Here is a 24,351-nt window from a genome sequence, read left to right on the forward strand (position 1 = left end):
GCTAGAGGTCAGAGGAGAATGGGCCGACTGATTCAAGCTGATAGAAGAGCAACTTTGACTGATATAACCACTCGTTACAACCGAGGTATGCAGCAAAGCATTTGTGAAGCCACAACACGCACAACCTTGAGGCGGATGGGCTACAACAGCAGAAGACCCCACCGGGTACCATTCATCTCCACTACAAATAGGAAAAAGAGGCTACAATTTGCACAAGCTCACCAAAATTGGACAGTTGAAGACTGGAAAAATGTTGCCTGGTCTGATGAGTCTCAATTTCTGTTGAGACATTCAAATGGTAGAGTCAGAATTTGGCGTAAACAGAATGAGAATATGGCTCCATCATGCCTTGTTACCATTGTGCAGGCTGGTGGTGGTGATGTAATGTTTTCTTGGCACACTTTAGGCCCCTTAGTGCCAATTGGGCATCGTTTAAATGCCACGGCCTACCTGAGCATTGTTTCTGACCATGTCCATCCCTTTATGACCACCATGTACCCATCCTCTGATGGCTACTTCCAGCAGGATAATGCACCATGTCACAAAGCTCGAATCAATTCAAATTGGTTTCTTGAACATGACAATGAGTTCACTGTACTAAAATGGCCCACACAACAACCAGATCTCAACCCAATAGAGCATCTTTGGGATGTGGTGGAATGGGAGCTTCGTGCCCTGGATGTGCATCACACAAATCTCCATCAACTGTAAAATGCTATCCTATCAATATGGGCCAACATTTCTAAAGAATGCTTTCAGCACCTTGTTGAATCAATGCCACGTAGAATTAAGGCAGTTCTGAAGGCGACAGGGGGTCAAACACCGTATTAGTATGGTGTTCCTAATAATCCTTTAGGTGAGTGTATATCTGTTAACCCTGATGATACATCACTCCTATCTCGGTTAGAAGACTGTCTGTTAGATATCCGGTGCTGGATGGCAAAAAATTTCCTAATGTTAAACACAGAAAAAACATAAGTACTGGTAATTGGTCCTAAGACTGCAAGAAATAAGTTTCACCACCTCAGCATTAGTGGCCTTCCTACACAACCTAACACGGTGGTTAGAAATCTTGGTCTTCTAGTTGATTCAGATCTATGTTTTGATGCACACATAAGTATTACTAGAACTGCGTTTTATCATCTACAGAACATACCCAAGCTTCGTAAGATGCTCTCACTTCGTGATGCAGAAAAATTAATACATGCCTTCGTAACTTCCAGACTGGACTACTGTAATGCCCTCCTTTCTGGTTGCCCATCTGGATCCTTACATAAACTTTAGCTGGTACAGAATGCAGCAGCCAGAGTTCTCACAAACACTAAAAAATTTGATCACATTACACCAGTCTTATCCTCCCTTCATTGGTTACCAGTTAAGTCTCGGATTGACTATAAAATACTACTATTAACCTATAAAGCACTGAATAGCCTTGCACCAGAATACCTTGGTGATCTGCTGACCTCATACAACCCCGCGCGCTTGCTTCGTTCTCAAGGCGCGGGATATCTGTTTCTACCCTAGGTACTAAGAGCTACGGCAGGCTGCAGAGCTTTCTCCTATAGAGCTCCCCAGCTGTGGAATGGTCTTCCACCGGATGTGCGGATTTCAGGCTCACTCTCAATATTCAAGTCTAGACTAAAAACACACCTGTTTAGTTTAGCTTATACGGACACTACTTCTAGCTCTAGCTAATTCCTCACTCCCAGTTAGACCTATAGTGTGAGGTGTAGAGCTGGATGGGGATCGGTGCCATTAGCTTTGGATTATGTGCAAATGGCGGCGCCCTGTTCGGCTGCGGCTGCATTAGCTCACGATGACATCGGACCACTTTTGGGTGTAAACTCAGTTAAAACTCAAACTTCGGCGATTAGCTCGCAGCATAATATCAGTAAACTAGTGTACGATCGCCAGCTTTTACTTGGACTACGTACATCGAGCAGTTTTCATGCCGTGGACCCAAACACCCTGGCGGAGCTACGCAGCTTTGGACTGCTACAGCCTGTGGCCGAGGCAGCAGCGGAGCTCCCTTCCCATACAGACCGGCGCAGGAGAAGACGAAGGCGGTGCGACAGGAAGTGCAAGCGGGGCTGTCGGGGCGGGCTAACGGCTAAGCTAAGGGCTAACCCATGCAGAACACCGCTTCCATCTGTTTTGCTTGCTAACGTCCGCTCCCTGGAAAACAAACTGGACTATCTAAAGCTGGATTTAACCACAAGACGGAAGGTGAGAGACTGCTATGTTATGATTCTGACGGAGACATGGCTGAACTCGGGCATCTCCGATGATGCGGTTAGCTTGCAAGGGCTAACAACATTTCGGCTGGATAGGAACCAAGTCCTTAGCGGTAAATCCCGTGGAGGCGGTTTATGCATTTACATTAACAACAGATGGTGCAATGATGCAGCAGTGATCTCAAGTCAGTGCTCTCCTGACATAGAGCTGCTTACTGTAAAATGCAGACCTTTTTATCTGCCTAGGGAATTTACCATTATTATCCTCATGGCTGTGTACATCCCCCCCAGTGCGGACACAAAGGAGGCCCTGTATATTCTTTATCAGACCATCACTGAGTTGCAAGCCATGCATCCAGAAGGGGTTTTCATTGTAGCAGGAGATTTCAATCAGGCTAACATGAAAACAGTTCTCCCCCATTTCCAGCAATATGTGGACTTTGCTACAAGGGGAAACAACACCCTGGACTTAGCCTACACAAACCTAAAGAATGCTTTCAGAGCTGTCCCCCACCCCCACCTTGGCTCCTCAGACCATCTCTCTGTTATGCTAATACCTGCATACAGGCCCCTGCTGACCAGAGGAAAACCCATTGTAAGGCAGGTGAGGGTTTGGCCTGAGGGAGCAATGGAAGCCTTACAGGACTGTTTTGAGCGCACGGACTGGGACATGTTCAGAGCTGCTGCCACTGATAATCAGCACACTAATGTGGAGAAGTATGCTGAATCTGTATCTGCCTACATCCAAAAATGCACAGAGGATATCTGTGTCATGAAGAACATCACCACAAGGGCCAATGAGAAGCCATGGATGACGCAAGAGGTACGTGAGAAGCTAAAAGCACGGAATATCGCTTTCAAGTCGGGTGATGAGACTGCACTCAGAACAGCGAGAGCCAACCTCAACCGTGCTATAAGAACAGCAAAGCGTGCCCATGCGGAGAAGATCCAAAATCTCTTCCGTGACCCCAGTAACACCAGGCAATTGTGGCAGGGGATTCAGGCAATAACAGATTACAAGGCGGCTGCTCCACTGTGTGACAACAACCCACATCTACTGAATAAACTCAACAGTTTTTTCGGTAGATTTGCAAGAAATGACATCACTCCTGCAATAAAAGCCAATCCTCACCCAGATGAAAAAGCACTGAGCCTCAATGTGGCTGATGTCCGGAGAACCCTGAGGAAGGTGAACACACGGAAGGCAGCAGGCCCCGACAACATTCCAGGACGAGTACTCAGGGAGTGTGCTGACCAGCTGGCACATGTCCTTACGGACATCTTCAATACCTCACTGGTGCAGGCTGTCGTTCCATCATGCTTCAAGTCTGCTACTATCATTCCAGTGCCCAAAAAATCCACCATCACATGTCTTAACGACTATCGCCCTGTTGCACTTACTCCCATAATGATGAAGTGCTTCGAGAGGCTGGTAAAACACCACATCATCTCTACACTGCCACCTATATTTGACCCATTTCAGTTTGCTTACCGGCCAAACCGCTCCAGAGAAGATGCCATTTCCTCTGCTCTTCACCTGAGCCTAGGACATTTGGAGGACAAGGACACTCATGTACGAATGCTGTTTGTTGATTTTAGTTCAGCGTTCAACACGATCATCCCCCAGCAGCTGGTGAGCAAACTGGGCCCCCTGGGTATCAGCACACCCATGTGCAATTGGCTGCTGGACTTCCTCACTGCCAGACCACAGTCAGTGAGACTGGGTAACAACATCTCCAGCTCCATCACTCTCTCCATCGGTTCCCCTCAGGGCTGTGTCCTCAGTCCTTTGCTGTTCACGTTGCTGACTCACGACTGCTGTGCTGCATCTGCCTCGAATCACATCATAAAATACGCAGATGACACAACAGTGGTGGGTCTCATTAGGAACGACAACGACCAGCCCTATAGAGAGGAGGTGAAGCGACTGGTGGGATGGTGCAGGCATAACAACCTGATCCTGAACGTTGAAAAGACCAAGGAGATGATCATCGACTTCAGGAGAAAACAGCCCAGTCATTCACCACTCGCCATTGACAACAATGTCGTGGAGGTGGTCAGCAGCATAAAATTTCTGGGTGTGCAGATGACTGGAAACCTGGACTGGTCACCAAATACAACCTCACAGGTAAAACGGGCTCAGCAGAGGTTGCATTTCCTGCGCAGGATGAAGAGAGCACACCTTTCCTCTCCCATACTCACCACTTTCTACCGAGGCACCATAGAGAGCGTGCTAACCAGCTGTATCTCCATCTGGTTTGGCAGCTCAAAAGCCTCAGACAGAAAATTGCTGCAGAGAGTGGTGAGGACTGCAGAGAGGATCATCGGGACTTCTCTTCCATCCATCCAGGACATTGCACTTAAACGCTGTCTGAGGAGAGCCCGTGACATCATCGGGGATTCCACCCACCCGCACCACGGTCTGTTCTCCCTGCTGCCTTCTGGGAAGAGGCTTTGCAGTATTAAGACCAGAACAGCCAGATTCTGCAACAGTTTCTTTCCTCAAGCCATCAGACTCCTGAACTCATAACAGCCCCTCCCCTACACACCTCTCCCCCACACTCCGTGTCTCTCCATCCATGCACATGTCACTTTTCAAAGAACTTGCACTGTGTCTTGCACTGTCTACTGTCTTGCACTATGTCTTGTGGTGATGTACACTGTGTGTTTTGCTGCTAAATTGTGGTACTTGCACTCTGCTCCTATTTATATATTTATATATACATCTTTTTACGTATATTTTATTACACACTCTGCCAGGCTGATGTCGAGCAAAATAAATGCAACGCAATTTCGTTCTGTTGTGCACTAACCCGTGTATCTCTGAATGACAATAAAGTAACTATTCTATTCTATTCTATTCTAAACTGAATTGACAGTGCTGTCACTCAAGCTTCACAATTGCTTGTGGGATTGGAGTGCTGACATTTCAGGGACTCCCCATGCCTGCTTTCTCACTTGCATCTCCCTCCTACTTATGCTGCCATAGCCATATCTGCCGGAGCTTGCACATTGCACTTCATATTGCACTCATCTAACTTTTAGCACTGCCTATAGTCTCCCCTACTTTGACTAATTGCATATTTTATTTCCCCTACTCCTCCTGGGGGGTGCTGCCTGGAGACCTCAATCTATCAAGATGTCCAGCACACCCTGCAACATGTGACGTTGCCACTACCAATGACGTCCGTGCATCCAGCTTGCCGTTCTGCCTGTGTCATCTTCCATGTATGACCCGCTGCCTGCCTTCTGGTTGCCTGGCGATTGGAGGGAACATTGGCACCGGCTTGTCATCACCCCCATGCTCCCTGTTTGTGTCTCAAATTTTACTATATTTGACTCTCCCTGCCGGCCCCTGGAGGATGGGCTCCCCCTTTGAGTCTGGTTCATCCCAAGGTTTCTTCCTTCTCGGGAGTTTTCCTTGCCACTGTCACCTATGGCTTACTCACTGGGGGCTTTGGGTGGGGATGCTGGAAAGCGCTTTGAGATGATGTAATGTTGTGATAATGCGCTATACAAAAATAAGAGGCTCTTACTTAAACTCAAAGTGACAGGTATTTTAGGAACTGTAGCGACCTGGATTGATAACTGGTTAACAGATAGGAAGCAGTGAGTAGTTATAAGAGGCACAATGTCACAGTGGGCCTGCGTTCATAGTGGGGTACCGCAGGGTCCAATTTTAGGAGCACTATTGTTCCTAATTTACATAAATGATATAGACATCAATATATACAGTAAACTGGTGAAACTTGCAGATGACACCAAGGTGGGTGGTGTAGCAGATACTGAACTAGCGGCTCAGCAGCTACAGCGCGATCTTGATTTAATTAGTGACTGGGCCGACACCTGGCAGATGAAAATTAACATAGACAAATGTAAGGTACTCCATGTAGGGAGCAGAAATATAAAGTACAGGTATTTTATGGGACCTACTGAAATAAAGGTAGCTGATTATGTGAAAGACCTTGGTGTGTATGTTGATGCTTCCATGTCTTATTCTCGCCAGTGCGGGGAAGCAATAAAAAAAGGCCAATAGGATGTTGGGGTATATCTCCAGGTGTGTGGAGTTTAAGTCAAGGGAGGTAATGCTAAGATTATACAATTCCTTGGTGAGACCTCACCTAGAATATTGTGTGCAGGTTTGGTCACCATATCTTAAAAAGGACATTGCGGCCTTAGAAAAGGTGCAGCGTAGGGCCACAAGAATGATTCCTGGTCTTAGAGGAATGTCATACGAGGAAAGGTTAGTTGAGCTAAATCTGTTCAGCCTCAAGCAAAGGAAACTGAGGGAGGAACATGATCCAGGTCTATAAGATTCTAACAGGTTTGGATGCTGTTCAACCAAATAGTTACTTCAGCATTAGTTCAAATACAAGAACTCGTGGCCATAGGTGGAAATTAGCGGGATAACATTTCAAACTGGATTTAAGGAAGCACTTCTTTACACAGCGTGTAGTCAGAGTATGGAATAGTCTTCCTGATAACGTAGTGCAAGCTGAATCCTTGGGTTCCTTTAAAATCAGAGCTAGATAAGATTTTAACAACTCTGAGCTATTAGTTAAGTTCTCCCCAAGCGAGCTCGATGGGCCGAATGGCCTCCTCTCGTTTGTATAGTTCTTATGTTCTAAATTTGTTGTTTGTTGTAGTAGTAGTAGTAGTAGTAGTAGTAGTAGTAGTAGTAGTAGTAGTATCTGAGGCAACAAATCTACCCTACTGAATCAATATGCCACCCTTTAACTGATGGTTTTTAGCGGATTTGTTTTCAAGTATGAGATCAAATTCAAAAGTATGAGATGCTACCACAAAACATTTCTGCAGCTTGTATGCAGTACTAAGAAGAAAAGTGTAACTATTCACAAGAATTGTACATATGTACGAAAAATGATAAGTATTGCCTGCTCAAGTTGATATGCAGTATGAACTTCAGACAGACCATGAATTACGGTATTCTAATAACTTATGAAGACTGAACATTCTCCAAAAATTTTCTACCCATTGTCATTATCAGTGCCAAGGTCTACATTAGAGGTGCACCAGTCTGATATTCAGCACAGATCCATACCTACTAGAGCAAGGGTGGGGAACTTGTTCCATGGAGGGCAGTTGTGGGTGCGGGTTTTTGGGATGACCTCTCAATCAGCAAATAATGAAACAGTAGTTCTCATCTCCAGTCATGGGGACCCACTATTACTGGCTTATTGAGAAGCCATCCCAACAACCTGCACCCACACCAGCCCTCCATGGAACAGGTTTCCCACCCCTGTGTTAGACGGAACTGCTTTCGGACATATGTGACCGATCCATGTCTGATTTTTGAGTTTTTGGCAGTCTATAAAATGATAGCTCCCATTTCTTGTTAAATTGATTTGAACAATAAATTAAAATGACAGCTTTTTCTCAATTTTAGATGTCTGTTTTGCAGCATTCAAACTGAATGATGAACTGAACTACTCAGATTTTTTTGCCACTCAGGGGGTGTGAGCGCAGTCACTACTGTGATGTCATTTTGATACCCTTTGCAATAGGGAGAGCATAAAAATATCAAGTAAGAGGGTGACGATCTGGAAGCATTTTCTGCTTGAAACAACTATCAGCACAGCAATTTGCAATCTTTTTAAAAGTATTGAGAGGTGAAAGTAGTGAAAAATGCCACTGAACAAAGTGCACACAACCATACGAGTCAATGCGAGTAATATTACAAAAGCAATGAATGAATCGGGAATTGCTACACTGGGCCGTTTTGCACACTCGCTATAGCTTGTGATACATGAGGGGCTGCTATTCCAATGAAGTTTAAGTGACGCTATTGCCAGGGGGAGAAAAATTCTAGGGCATGTTAAGCATTCGCCACTTACGTATAGTCTCCTGGAAGATATTGAAATTGAACTGCAAATGCTTCAAAAATGCTTAAAACAAGATGTACAAACAAGGTGGAAAAGTACATTATGTATGTTTCTAGAAGCACAACAAAGCTTTTTTGACATTTTTTTCCATTTGTATTTATTAGTTTAAAAAAGTACTCATATCCCCCAGTACCCTGTGTTCAGGCATCAGGAGCATATTGGGACTAAAATAGTGGGATCAGTGCACCTCTAATAATATTAAGGTAGAATGAGCTCTTGTATCGCAATCTGCATCAAACTGAGAAATAAAAAATGTGGACTGGCCCTTCCAAGTATTTAGATATGTACAGTGGTACCTCGGTTCTCAAAGTCACTAGAACTCGAATTTCTTGAAAGTCGAACAAACCAGTTTTACCTAGAACTCGATCTGAATATCAGAAGTCGAACCGTGAACGCTGACCTAATAAATTGTACGCGCCAGGAAATGAGTCGTACTAAAATGCAATTCTTACTTGAATGCCTTCTTCACAGATTGGACGATTAACCAAATAAAGCAGTGCAACATTACAGTAACTAACAATAAATAAACCACTAACTTACGTGTACTATTAGAGCATTTATGTCATTTATTTAAACTTTATTTTACCAGGTAAATTAACTGAAAACCAGTTCTCACTGCTTTACGTGATATTCGGGAGAAATAGCAGATTACGCATCGGAACTGCCTGGGATTCAAACATCATACGTGTAACTAAACTCTTCAGCCAATAAGGGCAAAGGTGTGTCGTCACAGAGGCGGTTCCAGTTTGTGCAGCCGGGTAAGAGGTCGCAATGCATCTAACCGTAATGCATTGCGTCAGGATCAGAACGCGTTGCTTTAAGCCAGCGCTGTAAGCAAGTCGAACGCACCCAATGACCAGACTGGGGAAACTAACTGAAACGCGGACTTAATACAGAGGACTAATGACAACAACCAGAAACAGCTGATCACATGGGGATCCCACACGAGGTTAACGAGGGGGCGTGGCACACGGAAGGAGCGGACGATCGGGGCAGGACAGGGGTAATGTTGGGATAAGATCTTTATCGTTTTGGAAGTCATTAAGAAAAAAAATGCTCTTCTTGTTTTAACCTGTTCAATTTGTGTTTAAATGCTAAAAGAAAAAAAAACATATTTAGGTGTAATTTTGGGGGGCCGGGAACCAATTAATTGGTTTTCCATTATTTCTTATGGGAAAAATACGATCAGAACTCGAACTTTTTAGGATTCGATCAGGAGTCCGGAGCGGATTAAGTTCGAGAACCGAGGTACCACTGTATTTAGATATTATGTATCTAAATACATAATATCAAAATAGTTACAAATATTTCTATAAAAGTATATGGAACATTAACATTAGTTTAAACATTCAACAAAGATAAATAAAACATCGTGAAAATAAGACAAAACATTACCAGGTTAATTAAGAGAAGTCGAACAGGCTGGAAACGGTAGGAGAGAGGGATGCATACAAGCCGGCCCACAGTAATGGCTGCCCAGAAGACGCTGGCCAAATAGCCAGCTGTCCTGTGTGCCAGTGACATTGGGGGTGCCACTGCATAGGTATAAACAAACCCTGCATAAGCACCCTGCAGAAAATAGAAAGTAAAGAATATGGTCATTTAATCATTAATGACTATATATTCAACAGCAGCATTCTATGATATACTGGATATTTATCAGTTAATAACTTTGTAGTAAGATGATTTAAACCCTATTACTCTGCTGAAAAGGTTCTTTAACCACTGCTACAATGAAAAGGCAAATAACATTGTTCTTAAGTCACAAGGTGCTTTATCAAACTTGAAGGTAAACACATCCTTATAAGAAAGTAAATAAGACACGATTCACTTAGCAGTCTATTTACTGAAATGGTAAGAGCAGGCAGGGTGCAGTCAGCTACAGAACACTTCCTGCTGCTGCAATAGCAATTGGACACTCACCACAATGCCGTCCGTCATAAAAAGAACCATCCCACCCAGGATGTGGATTCCGAAGAAGGATGGGGGCAGGCCTCGCAGACTATTATTCTGACAGCAGCAGAATGGATCACTATGTCCTGCACAACCAGACCCTTTCAGAAAATCATTTCTCTTATGAAGTTTTAGCATTTATTCTTTCAGTTACACAATACTTTGTAATGTTCTGTATAAGCATTGTATAAGTACAATCACCCAAGTGCTGCCGAAGGATGTTTTTTGCTTACCGCCAGCATCTGGGTCTTTTGCATTCGACTCATGACGAGTTTCTATCGCAAGCTCATCCCGATCCAGTAATCGTGGAATACCGCTGGCACAGCAGGGAATCAGCTTCTCCCGGAACATTAACATGAATACTGCTATTGGCACGGGTAGCTGGGAAAGGGCAGCAGCAGTCAGATGAACTTCACCATTATTAAACCCACAGTATAAATGGCAAGAATCACCAGAAAACACTTTGCATAGCCAAAAATCAGATTCATAGATGTGTCATAGCTTAACTTTTGGTATAAAAGACTATTAAAAATGAGCTCAATAAAATATATTTAACTAAAAGTCACAATATGCAATGCATACATACTTTCTGAAAAGGCAATGCATAAACATTTATGGATCAGTCATTGACTCATTTAGGATGGGAACTGAATTTACATTTAACTTTTACCTGGAGAATCTAATCATACTATTAGAAATAAATGGTCGTACTAATCACTTGAGAATCTAATGATCTTTCCAGCTACTGTATACTTGCAGGTCAATAGTAGTTATAACACCAGCAAGTTGTCATTCGACAACTGACAATCCACTTCTCTACTTGGTTTAACTGATATTTTTGTGACTCCGTTATTTAGGCTACTTCACTTTCACGGATTCCTGGTCCAGTCAGAGTAATGCAGCTCTGCAGTGAGGTTATTCCTCAGTATATTAGAAATGTCTGTTTAACTTCACACTTATAGGGATTTGGTAGACTGGTAGAGGGGCTGCATTTTTCACCTACAATGTATTGTTCAGTTCAGTTCAATTTATTTTTATATAGTGGCTTTCACAACAGAGTCATCCCAAAGTGCTTTACACGGCTGTGTTGTGATACATTAAACATAATTTGAGAGAGTAATATAGAATGGAAAAAAGGAAGGGAAAGATATTAAAGAAAGAAAACCAGATGACACCCATTGTCACTCAAATGGCATGCTGAGACTACTGTGTAACAGGAATAATAATCTGCTCATGAAAAGCAAAGCATTACTCTGTATTACATTTTTAATAGGCTAATCTGAGAAATTGCAATAATCAGCAGAATGGCTTATTCATGTTATTTATTTAACTATTAGTAAAAGTCCATTAGAGATTAAGGTTTATGACAATGATGCAAAATGTTCCTTTCCATTCCTATACAAATGTTCAGCCAGTATTTCTTGCATCAAATGTCAACCAAGGAATGATAACTACCTAATTAAACAAACATGCTTGTTATTACAAAAATTCAATATAGGTACATGTAAATAAGTCAACCATGTCCTATGAATCATTTTGCATGCATCAAGCTTGCTACTGTACCCATTCAATAGCTTTGTTGCAGACAGACGTGGCTACTAGTATACTAAAGGGTAACAAAAATGGACACAGCTATGCTAGTTTTAGCATAAGTAAAATATTGTGAAACACTGGAATGAAAAACAATTCAACGGTTGGGCACAGGAAGACAACTTGTGTTCATTAAGTATTAATGAACACAAAAGGAGGAAAAATCGTGGTAGTGTTACTTACGTTTATGAGGGCCATGATCCAGAAGGCAAAGGAGACCTGCGTGATAACCTTGCCCTCCACAGGCAGTTGGTACTGGGATATGTTGGGCATGGGGCCTCCTGCTAGTGTGTTCCTCAGGTGCTCCATCATAGCAGTAGTGTTCCCAGTGCCATTGCTCACCACACAGTTTGTCTCAGACAGGAAGGGGTCAGCAATCAGTGGACTCACCAGAGCACCAAAGCCAATGAAAAAGTGAAGAGCCTGTGTATATTTCGCGGGGAGGGGTGTAGAAAAAGGGGTAACATTTATTAGACTATGGATGATTTGAAAAGGTGAAACAAAGTTGATTCCTTTCCTATATTATTATGCATTCCTTTGCATGTTGTGTCAGGTATCCCACTTAATTTTTATACACTGCTTCTTTCTTACTCCACTTAATGGGCTACTTTAAAAAGAAAGATTCCCGAACAAAAGTGCTGACAACTTTTATTTTCCCCATTCTAAAACAAGCAGTCACATAATGACACGATGATTTAAGATTACATTTTTTTTAAATGTTTTTTGAACCTACATGAATATCATGTTACCACACCAACTCTGCAGTATCACAAACATACACACAGGAAACAGAGGCAGACATTTCAGGTCCAGAAAGTAAAAATCCGATTCAACCGACCAGTTCAGTACACTCTGACTCTTTATACTCGACTGGTTGGTTGAAACAAAATACTGGTTTGGATTTTTTCTTTCTGGACCTGAAATATCTGCCTCTGATAGGGAAATATTTTGAAGAATTGCATATCTCCCTCTCTCTCATTCTTACTTTGCACTGTACTACTAATACTACAATTAGTATTATGAGAAATTGTGTACATGCATGCATTCCACCATATTACTGATTTCAAAAGGATCTTATGATAAATTTGGCATACATTCCAGGGTATAATTATCTGAACATAAAAAGCTAAGCTAAGATTTGGCATAAACATAAGGAGCTATGGACGTTATGATCACTGAGCACTCCCTCACCTGCAAGAAGATGGCAGAATCTTTCTGGTAAATCTTGACCAGCTGGATGTTGGCGATGGTGTCAATGACCCCCATGGCCAGACCAGCGATGGCCATAGCGACTGCAAGCAGCAGCACATTGTGACAAAGGGGAATGATGGCAAAAACCAGGGAGATTGACAGCGAGGACAGGAGGAGGGCAGACAATGCACATAAAAGCCTAAGGAGCAGAGGGGAAAAACAACATGGAAAACAAGCTATATTATTATTATAGTCTGCTATAGCTATATATAGATTCAAGATTCAAGATTCAAAGCGTTTATTATCATATGTACAGAAAAGTAGTATTTCTCAGTACAATGAAATTCTTACTTTGCTGTCCACTCACAAATGCCAGGTTAAATTAAATTAAAGTACAAAAGAGCATACTTGAGAAAAATAGTGCAAAAAGAGCTTAAAGTGCAAAGTGACCTGTTGTGCAAATGAGGTAGGTCATGATATGCAAAGTGATCTGTTATGTAATTGAGGTAGGTCGTCTATTTAGGAGTCTGATTGTAGTGGGGAAGAAAGAGTTGTTTAGCCGGGATGTTCTAGATTTCACACTTCTGAACCTTCGTCCCGAGGGCAGGAGTGTGAACAGTCCGTGTTGGGGGTGTGTCGGGTCTTTGAGGATGGAGGCAGCTATATATATATAGCATTAGAGTATATTGGTTGAAACGAGGAAAAGAATAGGGTGCAACAATGAGCTCACTACAAAGCTCTATATCTTACAGATAAAAGCAAAGTTTTCCTTAACAGTCATTTAGACATTTTCTCAGCAGTTTATTTTTTAGAATTAAAACCTCTGGGTCACCTTGACTCACTTTCTGATAAAACTTGGTCTACCGAGTTATCTAGTCCTGGACTCATAATGGCCTGAAGATTAAACACCACTAAGAAATCTGTATTTGCTAGCTAGTTCACCACAATTAGACATCATGATATAAAAGTACAGCAAAGTGTACACCTACAAAGTGCCATTCCTGTTGGCCTCTGAGAAAGTTCCATCAGTTTATTCACTACTCAAAACCAAAGTTATAAAGATACAGGATTGTGTTTCTAACACAATAAAGATTAATCGGAAAAAGTACAATAAACAATGTATGATATTTGGTTTCACTTACAATTTAATAAACAAAAGCACAGATACTGAAGGGAAACCTGGAAGGCCAACTGCTTTGCTGACAAATCGTCAGCCTGGGAACAACTTAGATAATTTGAAACGTTAATGTTAAAAGTAAAAATGTGTTAAAAGTCGAAACATGTAAAACCTTTAACCACACAGTATTCATAATAACCAAAATCAGTTTCTTTTTTGGGGCTCTTGGGTTCATGGATAGTGGTTATAAGTTATTTTTACCTGGCGAATGCAACAGAGAGAGAGAGAGAGAGAGAGAGAGAGAGAGAGAGAGAGAGAGAGAGAGCGCATAACAGACTGGAACAATAATTATATAATAAAATAAAAACAGCTTGTTCTTCTTTAAGCATATACTATACATTACATCAATACTGATTACATAATACAGCTAATAAAGAGTATAGAACAAACATGCCGCATCGGAAAAGACTATTTTATTAATCTTTTTATTAATGGCAACATTTTTCCATCACGGAAGGTATCCAAGTTCTCTCAAACGCACTAGCGCACTAACAGCGAAAATGCAAGTTGTTTTGTTCTTTGCCCCTAAGTAATAATGCGTTTCACTGGGGACATACTGCGCATTGCCGACATACCACAAAAAATGAATGTTTGTTAAATGTATGGTTTGCTTTGCGTCAAACAGTCCATCCCTAAACTGGCACAGTGCCAGCTAAACAGTCACACAGAAGAAATTAAGACAATTAAGTTAATTTGTGAATATACTTGCCGATGGGCAGAAAATGAAATCCGCGGTGTTATTTAAACAATATAACCAAATGCCACCAACACTTCCAGGTCAAACAGCTGCCATTTAAATGGCTTATGAAACATCAAAAATTGATGAAACATTGCACAAACCGAGGGGTTATAACTGTTGAAAAGATCGGGGACTAAGTCAAGTTTGCCTGGGGCTTGCCTTTTTTTTTTTTTTTTTTTTTTTTTTTTATAAAAGGAAGATAGGCATCGGGGCTAAAATACCATGGCACAAACCCGACGATCTCATCTATGTTTTATTTAAACTTCCTTAGATTCCAGTACAGACGCACTTATCTATATTTCTAATAACATTATAAAACAACCAAGAAACAAGACTTAACAGACCACACCAGATAAGCGCTAAAATATATTCGATAATTACCTCTTCTGTTGCTGTTGAAGTAAACAACCAAGTTATACTATTTTAACTAGTCAATAGTCATTTAAGGTTTGCAGCTAGGCACATAGTGAAACACCCCACAAACCCTGACCGGTATATGCGGCTGAAAGATTTTTGTAAAATAAGTAATTTCAACAGGCAAGAAAGTGTATCATGAAAACCCACGAACTAACCTCCCTCAATTAACATCGGATGGAACATTAGCGTTTGCAGTACTTAAATAAACACTCACGTTTTCTTGAAGACCCCACCGATCGAGCTACCGACAAGCAGGCAGAACTGCTGGGAGAAGAACACCCAGGTGATCTCCTGCAGCGTGGACTGCGTTTGACACCGAAGGTCCAGGATCGTGGGACCTAGGAAGGCGATACAGAGTCCGAAACTGAAGAAAACGCTCCAGTATGTCAGGGTATGCTGCCAGTTCCTTTTAAAGAGACTGAGAATCCGCTCGTCTACAATCATTTTAGCTTTGTCAGAAGTGAACAGATGAGCGATCCCTTCTCATCCCCGAAGTCGGGTAGCAGGGGACGCCGTACGTAGATATTGGAGTCGGTGCCGTCTCCTCCAGTCAGTGTTCCTGATACTTGTCAAACAACTTTTTTTCCTCCCCTATTTGCTTCTTCTCTTTCCTCTTCTCTCCCTGGTGAGTGTCAGGTGAATGGTAGGGGTAAGGGCTTTAAAGCAGGTGCATTTAAGTTTACCCTCCCCTTTTTGTTTTGGTATAGTAAAACAGTGCTTCCTCGAGGTTAATGCATACAACAGTTAATAGTTCACCGTTGTATTTCGTCGCACATCATAGCGTTGTACCTGTAGGATATAGTAGTAATATATTTTTCACAGAAAAACATTTTTGTAAATATGTTACCGCGGTTTCGGGTAAGTCTTTTCACCAGTATATGCGAATGTTTGTGTAGGTCTAAGCATAAAAAGGATGAGTTTTTAATATGATAAATTTATTATGTTATTAACTTTTAATCAGCTTTGGCAGTACTCACGTTACATTTTGTTTCATCACACTGTAATACAGTTAATCACACAACATATTACGTACATTTTATACAAAAAAAATCTAAATAAACTACATTTTATAAAACAAACACCCGTAATTGTTTAAATCAGCAGTAACTTGTAATGTACGTTTGTCATACGACTAACATAATAGTGGTAACATTTTGTGTTAAAATAATTATAGTAATCTTTTAAGACAATAAATATTTTTTACAACAAAACTACTTTGTGTTCCTTAAATATATTTTAAGTGATAGAATTTAAATGGTGAGTTGTATCCCGCTCTTTAGTAAAGGTTCGCTTGTATTTACAGTTATACTAATCTCCAATGAATATGTAAGAAAAGTGTCGCAGAGATGCTTACTGGTTGTGCAAGATAATGCATTATACAACATTACATGGTATATTGCATTTAACTACAACAAATTACAGACATATTTTATATTGTCAGTGACAATATAAAGAGGTATACTAACGTGTATTCTGTCCTTGGTTATATTAAATTTTAATGCTGTTATCCAAGCAAACACACACACACACACACAAACACATATTTTTCCCCTGAACTGTTACATTTATCAAGTGCAAAACACATAGTGCTGGAAGTCATAATTTTATCAATAATAATACTGTTATGGTGTCATCAGCCTTGTATATGGGGAAATACAGTCATTATACATTAATTTGTAGAACACCCTTTTTGTTTACTAATCTACATATGAAAATATCTAAATCAATATATCACAAGTTGTCCTTGTGTCTTCACAGATTAGAATTTGCTTAGTTGGGATATATGTATTTTACAGTCCCATTTTAATTACTTTTGTGATAAAACTTCCATCCATCTATCCAGCTTGTCCTATGCAGGGTTGCAGGGGATCTGGAACCTATCGTGGAGGCTACAGGCACAAGGCAGGGAACAACCAAAGATGGGATGCCAACCCATCACAGGGCACAATCATATACCATTCACACCTACAAGAAATTTGATAACTTCAATCAATCTCAGCATGTTTTTGCACTGTAGGGGGAAACCCAGAAGAAAATGCATGATGGCACAGGGAGAACATGCAAACTCCACACACATGGAACTCTGGCAGAGACTTGAATGCTGGTCCAAGAGGTATGAGGCAATAATGCTAACCACTGCACCACCATGCTGGCCTATGATAAAACTTTTTTTCTTCATTTTATGGTCCTATATATAAATGACATATAAAATACCAAAACTTGAAGGGAAATAAAATCACAACATTAAATAAAATACATATTCCCGAACTTGTCTTCATTTACCACAAAAAAACACACCCACAAAAACTTAACAAATGTTTGATTTCTCTTGAAAATTTAACTTGACCTGCACCAAAGTTTCCTATAACAAGTTATGAAGTCAAGCTTTCTCACAAGTTGGAAGCTAGATTGCTGTAACTGATTGTTGCTGATTGGCTACTTGTTTTTCTGCATCATTATTTTGGCTCGTAAGGTGCTACGAAAAACTGATTATTGGTTGTCTCATATTTGTTGCATTCTTCTGGACATCTCACTGGAGTAATGCAGAGGCAGTTTTCACTGCCCACTCATATTTGAAGGGTTACAGAAGACTTCCATGCTGCATGATCCAAAACTATGGACCGGAGTCTTGGCTGAAGAGCTAATTTCTTTACATGCATGGTTCTGTTGAAATGGAGCCTGCTTATTCTTTAGGACACCTTTCACCTTCAAAAGGATTAGAATATGCTCTGTCTCCGGTTTCTGCCTCGAGCTAAGGGGAGGAGAAAAAAGTCAGCAATACAAATGTATATATGACAAGTTATTCTTATACTGTTTCTGAGGGACACATATATTTACAATACAGCGTGAAGTCACAGGAATGTCTGTGGTGGACAGAGGCCTACCTCCTTGTTGAAATGCTGAGGCCCTGTGTCCAGGGTCTTTCTGCAACTGCACTTCTCTGAGGGAAAACACAGAGGATGCTGGAGAGAGAAAGGTGAGGGAGATGTGAGGAAAACCTGTACTAATAAAACTATACACACACCACTACTACACTAGTACACCTTTTATCTATTGCTATCAGCTGATATAGTATTTCAGAAGTGAGAAGTCAGAAAATGCTTGTCAATTAACATTTCCAGCTTGGCAGAGTGCAGACAAATTTGTTCTAAGATTACACCATTTTTTCTTTTTTTAATTCACTGGTATAAATCTTTGAAAACGACTCTCGTTTTCATTTATATTGTTAATCTTGTTTATGCAAATCAGAGATAGATCCAGGTCATAGTATGATTCCTAAAGAGAATGAGGAAGAAATGTCATCTTACTATCAGGTATGCTGTGGATCTGCTCTCCTAGGCTCTTGAAATATGGGTGCTTTAGTGAGGCCTCAGCTGAAATCCTCTTTCTCGTTTCATACTGCAGGATTTAAGGCATCAAGAAGCAGTTACTATACTTTTCAAACAGTTTTAATGCCGTGTTTATACAGTATATATGTGGTAATGTAAAATGCTGCTTATTTAAGTGTTAACTTTTTTACAGTAATTTTAAACACTGAAAATTCCTTTGAAGATTCTTCTCAACAGCTTTTTAATGTATTTAAATAAGGTTTTAGTTATTGGTAATATTGACAAATATTTAATGTGCATTGCAATTTGTTTAATTATTACACTGAATGAAACACAGTATAGTTGATTTAAATGTTATATTTCTTACCAAAAGTAGACTTGAAAGAAGGTCAATTCCCTCGGTGTCTAATCTGAAATTAGCATTACTTACTTTTCAAAAGCATCAACACATCGTAAGTAAAATCTTAAAGTCATTATTTCTCATATAATTTTCACACTATTATGTCAACAAACAGGAAATTTGCTTATTTGCTAATTAAGAATATGAACAGGAAAATATACAGGACAATCATGTTTCTCGTATTTGACATTTACTTGCTGCATGCAGCAGGTATACTTACCCTGAGATAAAGATTATAGATTACTTGTGAACCCATATGGGTTTTAGCATTTACCTAGGTACATGGTTGATGAGTGGCTGAGTTCTGTACTGGGGGAAGAGGTAAGACCTGAACTCCTCATTGGCTGTTATCCCAGGCCAGTTTACCTCATTGGGAGTGCCTGTGCATGTAAAATAAAGTGAGAATGTAGACATCTGCTAATGTTTAGGAGAGTAGCTGGAACTTTGGTTGTACGGACTATGTCCTTGATGAATGACTCCTTCTTCTGTAGTCCAACTTAAATTGGCTAGACATGTACAATGGTCAATGAACAACAAGCAGTTGAACACTGGTAAGGTAAGAGGAAGTAGTTTTATTTATGTAAAATAGATAAAGTCTCACAGCTAAAGTATGACCTTCATGGAGGTCACTGGAGTCTGAAAGATTTGGGACAATATACACAAGTAAAAAAAATTTTGTCACAATCAGGAGATTACCTTTGGGTATTTATATATCAATGGAGATCAGTAAATGTACAGGTATAGGATGTAACAAAATTCAAGGTCCACTGAAATCTGCTGTACTAAAGTTACAATCCAGAGAAAGGTCCAGATTTGGTCCCTTCTTAGCACAAATACGTGAAAGTTGTTATATTTAATGAAAAGCATTTAGAAACTCTTAATTGTAAAAATATACAATTGACATATATTAATATATGTCAAGTGAGATGGCTATAGAGATCAAATTAAAATGTGCAGAATGTTTTATGAAATTTTGTGTCATTAAACTTCAGAATAGATGGAGCCACTTTTGATCCTTGTCAGGATTTGGTGAGGAAGCTCCAGCCTACCAGGGCAGCACAGGGCTGGATGGAATGCCAGTCCATTGTGAGGCCCATACCCACACACTCTACAGGGAATTTGGAGACACCATTTAGCATAAGTACATGTTTTTGGACTGTGGGAGGAAACATGCATGATACAGGGTAGAACTTGCAAATTGTACACATATAGATGGGACTGGTGGCATACAAACCCTAAAGCAGGGTTGAGGGGACAGTGCCTCTCACTGAGCCACTGTACCACCCATCCTAGTTTACTGCGATGTGGCATATTGTTTTCTCTTGACTATCAACACTATTTTATGCTCATACTGTTTATGGTATTACCCATGAGTCGAAAGATAAAGTGAAGCTCCTCTTTCACTGTTGATCCTGGGAACATGGGCCGACCTGTTGCCATCTCAAACAGAATGCACCCAACCCCCCTAAAATCAGAAGCATGAACGTTCCAGTGTTAGCATTGCTGTGGATAATGTCAATGCAGTGGTCATGACATTTTCACATTTTGTAACAACCAAGAGTCATTACATTGGTTTAATGACACCAACATCGGTATGAAAAATGGTATATGCATATGTTAAATGTTACATTGAAGGTATAAAATCTGAAACAACTAGAAACATTTTTACAAAATGGCCTTATAACTGGACAAATACAGTAATTGTTAGTGATAAAGAAGCATAGAGACATATTATGCATAAGGAATATAGAAGAGTTGGATTGCTGTTATGATTCAAAGTTAATTTTGTATCTGAAACTGAAACCAATTTTGTGGCTTTCATTCTGCTGGGTGGTTGTTTAATAGATAAGATGGTGTTGATGTTATTCTAAATCCATGTGGATATACTTAACCACTAATGAATCACTAACAAACACAAGAACTTTTGGTTTGGCTGTCAACGTTTCACCAAAAAGAAACTCTTTTACTCTCACTGAAAGATAGGTGCAGTTATTTCAATTTATACTTTATGGTGGAGTGATCTCCAAAAGAACTGCGAGTGATAAAGATTAACAGCACAAAGTCTGGACATTCAGTCACAATAAAAGCCATTGCAGTAATTATGGGATTCATGCACTGAAGGAAGGGAAAACCATCTGCACTCTTTTTTGTTCAGAATTATAGTAATTGTATTCCCTGGACTCAAATATATATATGGTTTTGGGACCAGTCTGCGGCCACCACTGCAGACATTTTGCTTCTTAAGATGGTAACTTAAAAACCATTTGGTGTATCTTTTACAAACTTTGCTGAGGCATTGTATGAGAAGTAATTAAATTTTGACACAGAATACTCCAAACCCGAAGTAGTGCCGCATAGTGATAGCGAAAAAGGTTTCACACTTGATCCCCATTAAGATGATAAATCAAAAACTATTTGATCTACCGCATTTGATCAAATTCCCAATTGTGCTGTTAGAAAATGCAAGACAAATCATCTCCAGATTTTTTTTAAAACAGGACAAAAATTTTCACGCACAAAAATTTTATGTTCTTAATTACGGTACATACATGGGATTAGCTACAATCAACAAAAACAATATTCAGAAATAAGAGTATTTTTAACTGTTGGCTCTTGCATCTAAATTAGGCTATACCAATTCCTGGCCAATCAATCTCAAGAAATATTGGTGACTTTATCTTGTCAGATGGCTTAACATATTGAATGGTTAAACATAGTTAATGCTCTCCTTTTCATACTCAGATACACACACACTCAAACATATACATTCACAATTAAGAGCAAAGCCTGGGGTCCGTGTGCATGGTAAAGCCATAGATCCAGTGACCCTGGAGCACTTTCTGTGACTTGTCTCAATGTAATTAAGTTCACCAGATCTGTGCCTGTTCAGAACTGGACTAGGGCTAAGTGACCTGATTAAATTCCCCTATGATAACTTTTGGCGGGGAGAGGTCACCTGCGGAAAATTTAGCAGAATGAAAATACTGCAGTCCAAACAAAATATTATTACAATCCAACCTTACACACTCTCCCCATCTCTCCAGAAAAAGTGACACGATTAAATTGTCCCACAATCAAAATTTGAAAAATATCTGTCAAATACTTTTTGTGTTATCTCACTAACATGATCAAATGTCTGAAACCACCATTTTTTGTATCAGTGTTTGGTGGTGCGTCAGTTTTAGGGCAATCTGTCCAAAACTTCCAGTTTGTTATCCCTACAATGTGTTTGCAAAGTTAGAGCTACTGTGTTCAGAAAACTTACTGCAATTTCTTTCCATTTCTGCCACACAGTGCTCATTTTAAGGGCAATTTGTCTGTGTCGATCTTCATCCATATAATGTTTCTGTGAAGCAGTAATAAATAATTAACTTTAACACCCTCATCCTCAACAGTGGAGCCCCATAAGGTTGTGTCCGAAGCTTGCTGCTTAACTCCCTGTACACTTGACTACAGCCACACAAAGCTCCAATAACATTGCAAAATTTGTGTATGACATAGTGGTGGTAGATCTCCAACAGGGATGAGACGACATAACTGGAGGAGGTGAAGGAGCTACAGTGTATCTCTGTGGTGACAGGCTAGCAACTTATTACAAGAAATTATGTTACCCTTATATCTTGTTTATTGCATAGTTTGCAGTAACAATGATTTCACTGCTGTGTACCACTACAGTCATGCATGTGTCTAATAAAAATTTAGAATCTTGAATGAGATCCAACAAATACTTTTTGACCTATCACATTCACAAGATCAAATGATTTCTGGTTTCACTTTTCTGTTTGCTGCCACTACGCAGCGTTGCTTCAGTTTTGGGGCAATCTGTCTCAAAATTTAATCCCTTCAGTTTGGCACCCATATAATGCCTCTGCAACGTTCAAAAAAGATCTGTCAAATAGTTTGGAGTTACTGGATTAACAGGATCAAGTGCCAAAGATGGCCTATTTTGCTTTCACTGTGTGGCAACTTTTGAGGTGTTCTGTCTCAGAATTTCTAGTTCATCACTCAAAGTTTTAAAAAAAGATCCATGAAATTGTTTTAGAGTTATTGTCTTTACAAACAAAGTGTCTACGTCAGCAAACTGGTGCCAAAGCTATATTCCTTGGAGTCCTGGGAATAGTTTTGGACATACATGTTACAACAAGGACTCAGACTATTAAGGTAAAACTACATTAACTTTCACATTTCCAGGTAATCCATGCTTCTAAAAATTATACAGGTTGGTGAGTATGATACGAGTATAGATTAGTTGGGCAGAGCAAGCGACAGAGGTGTCCGGCGAATACAGTGCTGTAGTTCTATTTTTAAACATAAAAATGTATTATGTATTGTAGAACACTGCAGAGAGTGTTTCAAGTGTTGAAACTGGAAACTACAGTTATACTCCAATAAACCCATGCAATATATTAGGTCGTATTTATGGGACATTGTACTATGACACCTAAGTTCAAATGGCAATTGTATGCAATATAAAAATTTTACTGCCTTGAATGTTTTGTTACCCACAGATACAATTAATGATTTTATAACTTATTCATCTGGCCATATAGTATACAGTGGACATTATAAACTTTCTAGTCTTGAGGCCGAAATTAAAAAAAATATATGAAATCATGCATTTCTCATTTTCCTTCAGAAAACCATTATGATTGTATTATGGTCATGTTGAAATTTTCATCCAAACAGCAATCACATCTTGCTGAAAAAGAATTTTTCTGTTTAATGTAGAATGTCAGGTGATTTGGCATTATTAGCGTGGCTTCATTATTAAGTTAATGTAGCAAGAATATCTTTATGAACACATTCGTAATATGCTGTTACGTTGCTTAGCGAGCAGGTTTGTGTAATCATTTTATTGAAGGATGCATGGTTTACCCATATCAATTTCTTGTTTGTCTGTTCATTTATGTGATTGAAATCCTTTCATTTTTGAGCAAAGGCTAAATGACTGGAATGCTGGTTAAATAGTCAAAGAACAGTTTCACCTACCTCCTTCAATTAAATAGATGAAGGGAAACTATACCTAAGGTATACTGTATTTACTAAAATACTAACAGCATACTTTCAACCTCTACATTACAGCAGTTCTGAATAGGACAGCAAAAGACCTACAGTTTTAAACTCTCCAGAAATGTTTTCCTCAAGTGTTTTCAACTGGCAGCCTCCTTGGATTACTTACCACATATCTATGGGGGTGGAATACTCAGTGGAGCCCAGGAGCACATCTGGAGGACGGTACCACAGTGTCACCACCTCATTGGAGTACGTCTTTGTGGGAACTGACTTAGCTCTGGCCAGGCCTAGAATAGCAAAGGCAGCATATCACATACTTTTTAAAAAAGTATTCTTTAAGAATTACACTGAACACACAATCTTAAACACATATTTTAAAATTGTTGACAAAGTTAAATTTTAGGA

General features: G+C 40.0%; 2 protein-coding genes across 5 annotated transcripts in view; both read right to left on the reverse strand.

Moving 5' to 3' along the window:
• mfsd4aa (major facilitator superfamily domain containing 4Aa) overlaps positions 1-15,901 on the reverse strand; it is a 34,845-nt gene extending 18,944 nt beyond the window's left edge. The window contains exons 1-6 of one of the 2 annotated variants that reach the window (XM_072715773.1): positions 15,419-15,901; positions 12,872-13,070; positions 11,864-12,103; positions 10,324-10,471; positions 10,061-10,191; positions 9,533-9,706 (exon numbers count right to left, since the gene is read on the reverse strand). In XM_072715773.1, the coding sequence (XP_072571874.1) occupies positions 9,533-9,706; positions 10,061-10,191; positions 10,324-10,471; positions 11,864-12,103; positions 12,872-13,070; positions 15,419-15,648 (1,122 nt within the window). In that variant the 5' untranslated portion in view covers positions 15,649-15,901. The remainder of the gene's footprint in view (positions 1-9,532; positions 9,707-10,060; positions 10,192-10,323; positions 10,472-11,863; positions 12,104-12,871; positions 13,071-15,418) is intronic. The other variant, XM_072715774.1, reaches the window with a different exon arrangement.
• Positions 15,902-16,175: 274 nt separating this feature from the next.
• Positions 16,176-24,351, reverse strand: part of cdk18 (cyclin dependent kinase 18) — a 120,417-nt gene continuing 112,241 nt past the window's right edge. For 2 of the 3 annotated variants that reach the window (XM_023802135.2, XM_023802134.2), the window contains 7 exons: positions 24,113-24,233; positions 20,301-20,398; positions 19,208-19,313; positions 18,901-18,943; positions 18,513-18,603; positions 18,090-18,167; positions 16,176-17,956 (listed from right to left, as the gene is read on the reverse strand). In XM_023802135.2, coding sequence (XP_023657903.1) covers positions 17,922-17,956; positions 18,090-18,167; positions 18,513-18,603; positions 18,901-18,943; positions 19,208-19,313; positions 20,301-20,398; positions 24,113-24,233 — 572 coding nt within the window. In that variant the 3' untranslated portion in view covers positions 16,176-17,921. Of the gene's footprint in view, positions 17,957-18,089; positions 18,168-18,512; positions 18,604-18,900; positions 18,944-19,153; positions 19,314-20,300; positions 20,399-24,112; positions 24,234-24,351 lie in introns of those variants that run through there. The other variant, XR_002836967.2, reaches the window with a different exon arrangement.

This window comes from Paramormyrops kingsleyae, chromosome 8 (genome assembly GCF_048594095.1).
Source record: "Paramormyrops kingsleyae isolate MSU_618 chromosome 8, PKINGS_0.4, whole genome shotgun sequence".
Taxonomy (NCBI): domain Eukaryota; kingdom Metazoa; phylum Chordata; class Actinopteri; order Osteoglossiformes; family Mormyridae; genus Paramormyrops; species Paramormyrops kingsleyae.